The 15,046-nt window shown below is 40.7% G+C and overlaps 2 protein-coding genes across 2 annotated transcripts in view; one reads left to right on the forward strand and one right to left on the reverse strand.

Annotated features, from left to right (window-relative positions):
* LOC308077754 (N-alpha-acetyltransferase 25, NatB auxiliary subunit-like) overlaps positions 1-9,467 on the reverse strand; it is a 61,482-nt gene extending 52,015 nt beyond the window's left edge. The window contains exon 1 of the mRNA XM_080418656.1: positions 9,341-9,467. Within this exon, the coding sequence (XP_080274782.1) occupies positions 9,341-9,452 (112 nt within the window). The 5' untranslated portion in view covers positions 9,453-9,467. The remainder of the gene's footprint in view (positions 1-9,340) is intronic.
* Positions 1-15,046, forward strand: part of LOC308077758 (BRCA1-associated protein-like) — an 801,007-nt gene that overhangs the window by 276,256 nt on the left and 509,705 nt on the right. The gene's annotated exons all lie outside the window — the stretch shown is intronic.

A 15,046-nucleotide genomic window follows, 5' to 3' on the forward strand; every position in this document is an offset into this window, starting at 1 on the left:
TGGGAGTTCCAAGTAAATCCTCGGTCATTTTCTACCTGCTGGTTGTTTTTAGATCATACTTGCACAGATGGTCTACAGGTAGTGTCCCTACATCCCAAAACAATCAGAATGCCAATATGTGGTTCTATTGTGAATCAGCAGCCTTTTATATAAGGCCTTAAATAGGCGGAAATAGCAAAAAGTTGACTTTTCTGAGCAATATATACTTCTAACTTTGGTCCAACTCTTTATCAGGGGTAGAACTAGATGTGACATTGTTTTTTCATGTCTTTGAGATGTCCTCTTCCTGAAATGGATGGTCAGAAGTTTTACTTTTACTGCAAAAGTCATGAAATGCATCCATTAAGTGACCACTGCAAAAAAACGCCTACCCTGAAATAGGGCGTTCCAAGCCAATCCTTTCTCATTTTACTTGCTGGTTGTTTTCACATCATACTTGCACAGATGGTCTACAGCCTTTTATATAAGGCTTTATTATGGGTGGAAATAGCAAAAAGTGGACTTTTCTGAGGAATATTCACATGTAATACTGGTCCTACTCTTCTATCAGGGGTACATTACATTACAGTCATTTAGCAGACGCTTTTATCCAAAGCTTACAATAAGTGCATTCAACATAGGTAGGGAACGAAACTACTAATCACCAGAAGTATGAAGTGCATTCTCTTCTAAAACAAGCAACCAAGAGTATACCTAGCGCTAAAGTAAAAGTGCAATATATCAGCTACCTACTTTCATAAACAGATGAGGCAAAATAGGAAAATCAAATGCAAATGAGCAAGTGCTAAACCAAATAAGTGTATCGAATAAACAAGATCCAATAAAACAAGAGTTTGTACAACTAGTTAACAAGTAGGCAAGGCGAAGAGGAAGGGTAGTGTTTCCTGAAGAGGTGGGTTTTCAGCAGTGACTCTGCTGTCCTGACATCAGTGGGGAGTTCATTCAACCACTGTGGGGCCAGAACAGAAAAAAGTTGTGACCGTGAAGATCGGCCAGAAGGACCCTTGAGTGGTAAAACAAAATGTGACATTGTTTTTTTTTCATATCTTTAAGATGTCCTCTTCATGAAATGGATTGTCCCAAATTTTACTTTTACTGCAAAAGTCATGAAATTCATCCATGAAGTCAAGTGGCTCACCACTGCAAAAACACACCTACCCTGAAATAGGGAGTTCATTTTCTACACGCTGGTTGTTTTCACATTGTACTTATACACATATGGTCGTACAGGTAGTGTCCAGCAGCCCTTTACATAATATAAGGCCTTATTCAAGGCAGAAATAGGAATATTCACTTGTGATTTTGGTCAGAGGTAGAACAAAACCTGACCTTGTTTTTTCATAACTTTGACTTGTCATCTAACTATCAACCATGAAACTATTTACATTGACTGCAAAGGTCATGACATTCTTCAATAAAGTTTCTGCACCAAGAAAGTGCAGAACTGCCCCCACCTTGCATGAAAAAGGGATCATATTTGCCCAGATTGTCTACAGGTTAAGACCCCTACACCCCAAAGCCACCAGACAAATGTTAAAATTGTCTTGTATTGTGAATCCGCAGGGTTTTATAGGCTCTTAGGCCTGGTTAAAGGCATTACTTCTAATCCTGATCTATTAATACTGTAAAATGCCTACAAATACAACAAAATGACTGCTTCAGGGAATACAGTTTGATACCATGTTTTACCCTGCCACTTCATATTCATATGGAATCTATGATCCTCAGGTAGGCCTAATATCTCTACACCTCAAAGCCTCAGGAATGACAAAATATATTTCTATAAGCCCATACAACCTAAATGCAGTATAAGTACATGCTGTAGAATACACTTTTTGTGTGCCATTCTTAATGAATAATCATCAATCAGCAGCTTATGGAAAACGGTTTGGCCCCCGTCAGTCAGCCCCCCCTCACACAGCTCAAAAAAGTAAATAAATATATGAAATTGAGAATAAGCTGCTGATTGATGATTATTCATTAAGAATGGCACACAGCAGTGTATTCTACTTAGCCCATACTGCAGTCTGGCTACCATAGAAGGCTTATAGAACTATATTTTGTCATTGTCTCCGCCAGGCCGAAGGCATGGTGGAGAGTATGTTTTACCCTCTGTGTGTGTGTCCGTCTCAGCCAAGCTAACATTGGTCAAGCTTCATGTGACATCACAATATGTAATATAAATAGGTAAAGACAGGATTAATCAGGGGCAGTACTCGCCTGGCGGAGACCTGTGCTCCCGGGAGCACATTTTCTAGTTCCATCTGTTTTGAGGCATCAGGATATTTGGCCTACCTGAGAAACATCCTTAGATTCCACATGAATATGGAGTGGGTAAAAACATGGTATCAGAATACATGTCCTGTTAGTAAGCAGTCATTTTGTTTGCAGGCATTTTACAGTAATATATTAGGATTAGAAGTAACTCTGAAAAAAAAAGAAACGTCAAAATATAATATTTAACAAGGCCTAGGAGCCTAAAATCCTGCTGATTCACAATACAGAATATTTTGACATATCTTTCTGGTTGTTTTGGGTGTTGGGGTCCTACCTGTAGACAATCTGTGCAAGTATGATGTAAAACAAAAAACATCAGGTAGAAAATGAGAAAGGATTGACTTCAAACTCCCTTTTTCAGGGTAGGCGTGTTTTGGTAGTGGTGAGTTGACTTGCAGGTTCCAGGGACCCCCAGACGCAAAGATTTGAGTCAGAAATGTTTAAATACAAAATATTCAGATATTTGCCAACATTTTCACGATTACATTTTTTTTTTAGCAGATCTACAAGCTCATAGCGCGGCACTCGGTGCCGCACTATGAGCTTGTAGATCTGCTATTTTTGAATAGCTAAAGAAATCTTAAAATGACACACAGATGCGTTCGCGGTCGTAACGGCTTAACTGGCTGAAGCACGTTGGACGTCTCTTTGTACAGAGATACACAAATGTCAGAATCGATCAAAAAAAACAACAACCCAATAACATCTGTCAGTGTCGGTCCGAGTCTACTACACCGTCATTATGCTATTAAGAGTGAAATTCAATCACCTCAGTAAATAATATGTTCCTGTTCCATGTCTGTCAATGCCGTTTTCTTTTCTCACTCTGCTGAATACTGGCTGCATAAGTTGTGTGGATTGCAACTTGCCGCAGTAGAGTACAGCGCACACACACACACACACACACACACACACACACACGCAATTACATAAAGCCCCCCCCCACCCACCCCCAAAAAGGAAATGCTGGTCAGTTTCTCTCACACTTGCAATCATGACAGGAGAGTAATCCGTGTCTTTGCTCGGGGACACGTCAACACGTATTGCTGAGAGCAGAGCGGGAGGCTGAACCGCCGCTGACCTTCTGATTAACAGATGACCTTCCTACCCCCTCCTTAAGTCTCTCAACTGTACAGTGGGAGAACTGCTTTTCCTTCATCCTTTTCTGCCGCGCTACAGCGATGTGCATGGTCTAGTGTAGGGGGTCTTCCAACGTTTACTCAGGCCAAGGACCCCCTAGCTGAGAGAGTGATGAAGCAGGGACCCCCTCTATATTGTATAAAATGTAGTTGCAGTTTTTCTTTTTTACTTGGTCTGCTCTTTTTTCCTTCTACACAAAAAACCTCTAAGCCAAAAATAGCAGATCTACAAGCTCACAACGCCTCGCAGGCGTTGTGAGCTTGTAGATCTGCTATTTTTGGCTAAAGTTCTCCTCAGAAAAGGGATGCTAGGGTTCAAGTGGTTAATGTGAAAATAGAATTCATATCACACAAAGATTTGGCGGACCCCCCTGTAGTAACCCTGAGGAACCCCTAGGGGTCCCGGACCCCCTGTTGAAGACCCCTGGTCTAGTCTGTATCTTCAATAACACCTTCACACATCACCAATGACGTGCTATTAAGTGAGCTTTGTGTGTGAACACTGATAATGATGACAGCGCCATGCTGTAAGACAACAGCATGACTGACCAAATGCACCAAAATAGAAGGTTTGGTTTGAAGACTGAAAATACAAAAGCTATGAGAATGAGAGAACCAAGACCATTATGTCTTCTTTAATCAATTAAGACCGGGTAGGCATCTGTGTAAACCACTTTAATTAACCATTAGTTTATACTTTCTTTGGCAGCCCGCAGATTATTGATTTCAGCTGTTATGATTCTAAACATGCAAACATGACCCGCTTTAATGACTTCAGTCTGTATTAGTAGCTTCATGACTAGTATTACAATTCTGTTGTCTTTTTTATGTCCAATGTATTTGTATTTAAGTTCATAAAGTTAACATGAGTATAACTGAATGCATTTGAAATTGAATAAAAATGTTACTTCCAATTCAAAAACGGCAACAAAAGAAAATCAGGATTAGCAAATATAGCAAAAATAGCAGATCTACAAGCTCAAAACTCGTCGCACTGCGACGCGTTTTGAGCTTGTAGATCGTCTATTTTTGCTACTTTTGTGTGACATAGAATGGCATTAATTTTAAAAAAAAGTTAAAATACTGAGAGACAGTATATGCAATGTGGCCCTCTGGAGTGAGTGTGGAAATATAGTGGCCCTCTCCATCATCAAAGTTGCCCACTCCTGCATTAAGGCCTGAGGTTCTGATTCTACAAAATCAATATCAATACAAATCTAAATCCTAACAGAAGCAAAGATTTAAGAGTTAAAAATGTTGTTTAAAAAAAATATGTATTCAAAGATTTGCACAAATTATCAAGATTTTTCAAAAATAGCAGATGAGCTTGTAAATCTACTATTTATTAATAGCCAAAGTATAAAAATAATGGTTATGGCTCAAATCTAAAATGACACATATGCGTACCCTGATTGACTGGATTAAGGTCAACAGTAGTGGCACAGACAAGACAATGCCCAGCCAGCTCAGACAGCACCTGCTGGCCAGCAATTACAGTGAGCATAATGTACAATAGCCTACACATTCAACCAGCCAGGATAACGCCTCATGTCTTTGGGCCTCATTCTGAAATCAGGGAACCACACATGACATGTCCGACCTCAGTCCTTACAGGACGGAGATGAGGTAATGGTGGCGGGGGAGGGGGGGGGGGGGGTCAAATATGCATTGCAAACACCCCCCACATTCACCAAAACGGCAAACCCAGACAACTCAAGTGGTGCCCCTGCCCCACCACAATTGACCCAGTCTAGCTCAAACTGTCTAAAAGCTATCTGACTATTCCGGTCGCCCAAATGAACAAAATTCACCCTAATCAGCAATCTAGTCACCAGAAACTTGCTATGCAATCCTGCTTCCCATTGTGAGAGAGAGATAGAGATAGAGAGATGTATATATATATATATATATATTAGGGCTGGGATAGAGATATATATATATATATATATATATATATATATATATATATATTAGGGCTGGGACTTTAACTGATTAATTTCGATTAATTAATTACAGAAAATTAACGCGATTAAAAAATGCTATCGCATTTTAATCACGCTTAGTTTATGCACCACAGAACCTCTCTCAGTGGACGAGTTTCAGGCGTACCGATCATACCAGTGCACCAACCAACAGCCAACACACCCCAGTGCACGCAATCAGTGGCGTGCACAGACATTTTGAGGGGCAGGTGCTCAAGTAAAAAAAAAAAGGGCACCTTGTGCGGTGCGCGGAACCGCCGGCTGCCCTAGTGGTGTGATATTTATTACAGGCACATCTTGTACGTCGTAATTGCATATGTATTTGTTTCAATAGCCATATGCTGTCTGATGCAGATGTGTAAAATAAAAAATAAATAAAAAAGGGCACTCCTGGTGCTAGATACCGGTAGATAGAAATATATATATAGAGAGAGATAGAGAGAGAGATAGAGATAGAGAGAGAGAGATAGAGAGAGAGAGAGAGAGAGAGATATTTAACCCTGAGCGGTGCCAGTGAGGATTCATAAAGTATGACCTGAGACAGAAAGCTGGTATCATTTAATGTTTTTTTTCCCCCCACATTACGTGCCGACTACGCATCATAAACAAATGTGTCCTTTTTCTGTCCCGTTTACTCCATGACCGGCTGCATTTGGCTAGAAGTAGCAGCGCATCATATTCTGCAGCTTTCTGTCTGTAATCTTGCTTTCGGCAAAGCTAATTGTCATTCACTGCCATGGTCTTTGGTAGAGAGAGAGAGAGAGAGAGGGGGAAATAAATGACATTGTACCCTACAGATGGTGTGTGATGGTATGTTACGCTGCATGGATTTCTTTGGCCATTCAAAAATAGCAGATATACAAGCTCAAATTCGTGAAAATCTTTAGAATATCTATATATATTTTTTAAAGTGAAAATTTTTAACTCAAATATTTTGCTTCTGGGGGGATTCTACAAATGTCTTCTAAATAGTAACAGTTTTTTTGGGGGGGAAACCTATGTTGCTGTAATATCAGTGGTGCTCATACCTGTTCATGTCAAGGACCTCCCAAAATGATATCTATTTGGCCGCGGACCCCGATCTGAAAATATTTTGTTCCAGGGACCCCCCTCACCCCCAGACGCAAAGATTTGAGTTAAAAATCTATATATCTATTCAAAGATTTGCACACATTTTCAGGATTTCTTTCAGAAAAATAGCAGATCTACAAGCTCCGAGCTCGTAGATCTGCTATTTTTGAATAGCCCAAAGAAATCTTAAGACGACACACAGATGCGTTTCCGGTCTTAATGCGTTTATCGTGCCCTCGTTTTAATCTGCGTTTTAACATTGCTCTCCTCCTGTAGACACAACGGTGGCGTTTCACTGTGCATGGCATCACGATATAGTAGTGACACAGAACAACGTTATTGCAGCTGGTGGGTCATCATTGTTACACTGCAGTCGTTCTCCACCAGTGAACTTGACTGTCATGTCAACACCACCACCATAGACCTGCTGCTTAACAAAAACACTGCTCGGTAAATACGAACACAAATACAACTCTTAACCCATTAAGACGCATCTGTGTCACTTTAGATTTCTTTGGCTATTCAAAAATAGCAGATATACAAGCTCATAGCGCGGCACCGAGTGCCGCGCTATGAGCTTGTAGATCTGCTTTTTTTTTTTTAATCTTGAAAACATTTTTTTAGATTTTTTTCAAAAAACTTAGGATTTAGAAAATATTTTTAAGAATCGCCTCAGGTCTTAATGGGTTAATACAAATATTTAAAGTCTTTACAAAAGGCCTGCGGTGAAGCTATATTGTCCTCCTTCACTGCTGCTGTTGTGTTATCTAACACACACTATGGTCTATTATGATGTAGCACGTTGAAACTTTAAGCTTGCTAAACTATTCAACTGTTTAAGACATGGACACACACACACACACACACAGCCCACCACTATACCAGTTAATAACCATCATTTAAAACCCCAAACCCCCTTTTCTTTTGTTTCTCTCTATACTCCACTCACACACTCACACTCACACACACACCCCTAGCATAAACTAATGCTAATAAACTATTATTAGTATTATTATTATATAATAACTAACTATCTATTGATGCAGTTCTTTCTACTCCACACACAACTGATTGATTTTTGATTGAATATTGTATTAACAGTTTGCAGAAATAAGCACAGGGAACTGCAGTTCAATACAAGGTCTGTTGAGAGGATTAACTAGCTATTATTATATAACACCTAACTATTGATGCAGTTGTTTCTGCTCCACACACACAACTAGCATGCTGCTCACACACACACACACACACACACACACAGAGAGAGAACTAGCGTGAACTAACTGATTGATTGAATACTGTATTAACAGTTTGCAGAAATAAGCACAGGGAAGTACAGTTCAATACAAGGTCTGTTGAGAGGATTTAAAACCCAAGAAAGCACTATGGCTTGTTTCCATTTTGGGTCCTTTCTTTGTACTCAATTCAGTTAGTTATTGTATAATAGTTAGTTATTATTTAAACACCAACTATTGATGCAGTTATTTCTGCTCCACACACAACTAGCATGCTGCTGCTGCTAGAACACACACACACACACACACACACACACACACACACACACACACACACACACACACACACACAACTAGCATGTTATTTCATATTGAGATGCAGTTCTTTCTACTGCACACACACACCTAGCATGCTGCTAAAACACACACACACACACACACACACACACACACCTAGCATGAACTAACTATTATTATATAATAACTAACTATTGATTCAGTTCTTTCTACTGCACACACAACTAGCATGCTGTTAACACACACACACACACACACACAACTAGCATGCTGTTAACACACACACACACACACACACACACACAACTAGCATGCTGTTAACACACACACACACAACTAGCATGCTGTTAACACACACACACAACTAGCATGCTGTTAACACACACACACACACACACACACACACACACACAGCTAGCATGCTGCTAGACAAACACAGAGACAGTATGAAGTGCTAATAATAGCTAAAGCTAGCTGTCAAACAGCTATGCTAACGTTAGCTTTATATAGAGAGAGAGAGATAGAGTTAGAGAGAGAGACATGCTGCATGGCTTCTGCACTGCAACCACACAAAACTATCCATTTATAACCACTTTAATAACACTTTAACACATTTCTAACACGACACAACACACAGTGAAGGCTTCTGTACTGTTCAAATGTAATTATTGTCAACTCTGATGTCCTGCAGTGTGTGTGTGTGTGTGTGTGTGTGCGGGGGAATTATAACTGTGTGCACTGTCATTCGAGAGAGTCTCGCTCGCGCTGAAAACAGCAGATCTACAAGCTCACAGCGCGGCACTGTGAGCTTGTAGGTCTGCTGTTTTTTTTGGGCGCGCGACGCCGCCATAGGTTGGAGGTATGTGTGAGCGGCTCGAGCGGTTTGGTCAGTCCGCCGCTCGAGGGGCCGCTGAGCCGCTCGAGACAATACTACCAGCACCACCACTTTAGACTGGTGGTGGGATCCAAGTTAGCGTTGCAAAGTTATCGTATCCGGTCTATAACCGGATACGGAAACGTTTCTTTGCATGTGTGGTGCCTGGTGCGTGCAAATGACCGGATACAGTAGGCGGGCTCTAGACCGGATCCACACTGCTTGAGTCGCAATGGAAACCCGACCCAGTGGTGAAGCAACGCGAGGCTAAACCGCTACTAACTAACCGACCACTGTGACTGTGTTCTCTGGGAAAGAACGCCGATGGGAAACTACTGCGTCAACGTGAACGACTAAACCACGGCGTCGGCGAGACGTCCCGACAAAAAAAACTTTAACGCCGCGGATAAACGAGTAACGCGTTCGTCAGTTATTCCCCCCCCGTTTGGAAGGGGTTTTATTTACCGTAGATAGGTCTGAGCCTCCTGTCGTTGGGATCCTGCACATGGCCTCGCGCCGCCGCCATGATGGTGAAGCTGCTGCTGGAGGTTACCTGGGTAAAAGTGGTTCTGGGCATGCGCACATCGTTCCCAGTCAGAACGGCTAGCTAGTGGTCGGTTCGGGTCGCACCACAACGGATGTTTCGGCTAAAAATTGTGTTTCAGTTTCCTTTTCTTTTTACTGCTTCGAGTGATCACATCCGGTCTAAGAGCAAAGCCCCGCCGCCTACTGTATCCGGTCATTCATACACACACATAAAATGGCATGGCACGCAATTCAATTCAAAGGGCTTTATTGGCATGAGAAAACATACGTTTACATTGCCAAAGCAGAAAGCACAATACAACAATACAGCAATACAATCAAAAAATATGTACGCACACTGTCCGTTTCCGTATATCCGCTCCGTACCGGATCTGCAAGCTGCAGAGGGGATTTGATCGCAGCTCCAGACACAGTGCTCAGATCCGGTCTAGACTAGAGCCCGCCTATTAAAAGTCCAAGTGAGTCAAGTGGTGCTACGCACGCACGCACCTAGCACGGGCACAGCCCGTTTCCGTATCCGCTCCAGACCGGTTCCAGACCCAGTCTATTAAATGTATTTAGTCATTGACATGGCGTTGCACATTCCAACACACACATATATATAGGCTGAAATCCGTTGAGACCAAAATCCATATTGGATTTTATAATAAAATAGGACTTAATTCCATTATTGGTTCCATGTTTTGTAGCTCTGGGAGAACAAATGTTGACTTCATTGTAAGTCCAAAAGTAAAACTCTAATTTGGGATATTATTTGTATATGTTTACTGATATATACTAGCTTGAGGAACCGTTAATTGGACAGGTGGCGCCATCTTGTGAGGTTTTCAGCTATTAATTTTAATGGTGTGATATCACGTTCTCTTTCTATATCATAACATTATGTTAAAAGTAGGGTAAGTGATTTTCTTTGGTCAAAATAAGTGTTAAATAGCTCTATATTCTGATTATACTCATTGCTATAGAGTGTTTGTTCAGTAACAGGAGTCTCCATGTCTGTCCAGCTCTTTAATAAACAGAAAATACATTTTTAGGTCAGGATACCAATTTTATGCAATCAGGATAGAGAAATTAGTCAGGATACAGATCAAACAAGTGAAATTGGAAGTGGTGACACAAAGACATGAGCAGACACACAATTGGAACTGGAACACTATAAAAATGTAGCTGATAAATGGGTACTCTCTCCTGATTGTCTGAAACTTTGTCACCTACCTGAAAATGTATTTTCTGTTTAATAAAGAGCTGGAGAGACGGAACAAACACTCTATACTATTATAGCAACAATGATTACTATCAGAATATAGTGTTTTAACCAAAAATATCACTTACGTCATATGGTCAGTGGATTTGTTTGGACATAAGCAAATACGTGTACACATGGAAAACGAATCCAGTGTTTATTTATACATTCAATTGATATAAGAAAATGGTAGAACTTCTAAAATTAAACATAAGTCAGCAGTCATTTTTTTTATTCATTCAAATTTATTAGATATTCTGTTATGTTCCATTGTCTAGACCTTCTGTCACACAGCCTTAGAGCTGTGGAAAAAACAAAAAAACAAACAAAAAAAAACCCTAGTTGTATTACATTCACTACTAATATTCCCCTGAATTTCATCTTATCAGAAATGAGAAACTTGAATGCAATTGTGAATCTTTTTTTTCTCGTTCTTCTTCTCCATGTTAAAAAATAAAAAATAAAACAAAAATAAAAATATTTAACAGTAGATTTTACAAGTGCTTATTTCATCATGATTACAAGAAAAAAGGTACAGTAGGCTATTCTCTGGAGTCACGTCTGTTCCCTTAACCCGCCGTTCAACACAATACCCTGGCTGGCATTCCTGGTAATGCTACAAAAAAAAAGTATACATCACATCACATGGTTCTGTTCTAGTCTACAGGAATTCTCATCACCATCAAACTTAGGCCCGACTTGAGATTAGTCGTGCGATGGTGTCGGCGCGTCTAAAATAGCCGACCTTACGCGCCGCGAGCCTGTAAGGTCGGCTATAGTCATAAATTCGGCTTTAGGGCTGAAAAGTTCACCTCGCCAAAAGCGACGAGGTCCGCAGTTTGATGCTAAGGACAAACCCTCCCTTAAAAAAAAAAAAAAGGGGGAAAAAAGTGTTTCCCTCCTGTTGTGAATGCAGTTCAAGAGCCAATCAAAAGTAAGTACAGTCACGCTGGCTAAACTTGATGCCTGGACAGACAGAAGGGGGGGGGGGGATGCAGAAAATAAAAACAAAACAAAAAAAGGTTGAGCATGCAGGTTATGATGGAAAGCAATGGTTATTGATCATGTCCTGAAAAGTGGTGTGATACCATGTCAATATCAACGTCATGTCAACGTTGTAGGGGGTGTAAAAAAACAACAACGTAAGTCCGTTTCCCGACAGTTCAGAAACGACCTGCATAGTCTGACTCATGCGTCTTCCTCATAGATCAAAACCTGTACGTTCACAGGCATGGATGAAAGTACGGTTAAAACCCATACTATGAGAGTCAACGCATGAATAGCATGCTCTACCACACAAAGTATTACACAGAGCTGACACACACATACTCTGAGAATACTTAGTTACTGAAGTCATACAGTCTGTACAGTACTGAAAACCTGAAAATGCTTGTAAGTTGTCAAATATAAAACTCAAATTCACATTTTGTAAAATATAAATGGACCTACAGTATTGAGAAATGCATACTAACGACGATGCCTTAAAAACCTTGGTCAAACAAGAATAACAAGTGTATACTGCAGGCGCTAATGAAAGAGGAACTTTGGAGACGTGACCATGCTAAGCTGTGTCACGTCTTTAGAGAGCTTTTTTTGACAGTTATAATACTAAGATACATAAAAGAACATTACATAGAAAACGTCACAAATAATAATAGTTACCTAACAAATCCAACAGAATCTGCATTGAACTTAAGTTAAAACGAAGAGGACATAATAAAAACAACGCACTTTGCTATGATAAGCTACACGCCTGAAGTCATGGAATCAGAACCACCACAGGCTGCCAAAAAAAAAGGAGAAGGGTGGAATAGGATGAAGTTAAAAGCTGCATTGTGTGTAAAATAATGCACACTGCATGGTTCCATCGAGACGCAGCGCTCAAATTCCCTCATGTTGTTGTTTTGTCAGAATCCAACCCGACTCTAAGCTCCTACTAAGACTTGGGGCTCCCCTTGCTGAGCTGCCTCGGCAAGTAATCACCAAATTAACTGCTAAGTGACCTTTAGAACTACCTACCTACGCCTGGACATGATAACATAAATGAAAGCTGCCTGCCAGTAGCAGCAACGTTTGTCTCTTTGGCTGCTGTAATCTGTTGGTTGTGTAAAGTTGTTTCAAGTTGTTTCAGAGATACGTAGGCCAATAAGGGGAGGAGCTGGCTTGTTTTGAAATGCAAAGGCTTGTTGTTATCGTAAACTCCCCGTGTTAGTCGGTAAGGGCCGCTACTGAGCGTAATCGCACAATGGAGCTTTGACCACTTAAGCCTGGCGCCATCATCATACGAAGAAAACGGCCGATCTACAAGCTCACAAGTTGTGAGCTTGTAGCTCGGCCATTTTCGCTGCACAATACCGGCATACACGTACAAAGTAAACATATAGGCCTAGGCTAGTTTTGAGAATGTTTGCCTATAACGACATGCCTAAAAATAGAGACACCCTCGGCCAGGGTTAATATGGTTAAATCTCTTTACCTGACCAAAACCTAAATTGTAGGGGTTGTTAGGTTAGTCCTTATACATATGACACCACAAACCAAACGAGCGGAATAGTTAGACATCTTGTCAATACACTGCAACGCACCTTGTTGTGTTGATCTGCCCTGGAGCAATTTGAGGGAGGGGCAAGAGACAGAGACGGGGGGGGGGGGGGGGGGGGGGCAATATGAGCAATATGAGCCTTGATTGATTAACCCCATACACACCTTCTCAGTGTCATCTCTGTTTTAGTTCAAAAGACAAATGTAATTGAAACCCTGTGAAGGTCCAACCAAGCCCTCTCACCAAAGCCCCAATCAGGTGAGAGAGCGTGCAGCGACCAGCGTGAGGCCAGTTCAACAGGAATGCGCGCGCTAACACATATAATACACACAGATGAAATGTACACAAAACTCTCATACGTACATCTCTCATACATAATCTGCTAAATGCCTAAAATCGTACATACGGTCAATAAGACACTAACTAACCCTCTCTCTCTAATAGGGACGGGACGATATGAAAATTACACGTCACCATTACTGCGGCAAAAAATATTGCGATTAACGATATTAGTGCGATAATCAAAATATGCTTAAAACTTAAAATGCCACTTTTGCTAACCACTTGAACGGGAACGTTCGCCAAAAAATAGCCGATCTACAAGCTCACAACACGTTGCAACGCAACGCGTTGTGAGCTTGTAAATCGGCAATTTTTGGGAAGTTGTACTGAATTTCCAGCTCAACAAAAGCTAATTCATTCTGGTGTGTGAAGGAGGACAATTTCACGATGACTTAAAATCTCTGCGATTACGATTATTGTGAGCGTTTCTTTGATCACGATAAACGATGTAATAACGTCTGTCGTCCCATCCCTACTCTCTAATGATCACAACCCGACTTCGGTAAAGCTGCATTGATGTGACTGTACACACCCCCCCCCCCCCCCCCCCCCCCCCCCTGCGATTCCAAGTGTTGTTGGTCCACAACACATGCATATGTGCAGTGGTGGAAAGTAACTAAGTACATGTACTCAAGTACTGAACAATTTTGAGGTATTTGCACTTTACTTGACTATTTCTAATTTCCAATACTTTCACTTCTACTCCACTACATCTCGGATCCAAATATTGTACTTTTACGCCACAACGATTATTTGAAAACTTTAGTGACGCGTTGTGAGCTTGTAGATCTGCTATTTTCAAAAGATTTGTATACATGTGAAAACTTCTGCATAATGAGTACTTTTGCTTTTGGTACTTTTAAGTACATTTTGATGCCAATGCTTTTATACCTTTATTTTGAATTCCGGACTTTTACTTGTGACACATTATCTCTACGTTGCAGTATCGATACTTTTACTTAAGTAAAAGATTTGAGTACTTTTCCCACCACTGCATACAGTACGTGTGGAGGTGTAGTTAGTTACAGTATTATATGCATGACATGTGTACAACATCAGGGCATGTTTGTAGGAAAGGTTTAGTAGCAAAAACGTGATCATGCTGAAGCCTTAACATGTCCTTGGAACCGCAATAACAGGCATGGATAAGCCTCAAAAACACAACTAAAAAGAAATAAAGACAAACAAAACAAAACTAATGGAAAGGAAAATCATTCACACCTAACCGCCTTATTGAGGTGAGAGTGAAACGAGGGAGAGGGGGGGGGGGGTCTATACAAATCGTAATAAGGTAAGACACTACTCAGGGTAATAAGGATAATAAGGTAGACACTACGGAGGGTATGAGGAGATGGATAAGAATAAGAAGACATTAGGAGGAAATGTATAGGGAGGACATTAATGGTCCAATACCTGCTTTAGTGATTTCAGTTTTTTTTTTTCGTTGAGGAAAACCGTTATATCTAAAAAGAACTAAAAAAAAACCAAAAAAAAAACA

The sequence above is a fragment of the Gymnoscopelus braueri genome, assembly GCF_963280865.1.
Source record: "Gymnoscopelus braueri genome assembly, chromosome: 22".
NCBI lineage: Eukaryota > Metazoa > Chordata > Actinopteri > Myctophiformes > Myctophidae > Gymnoscopelus > Gymnoscopelus braueri.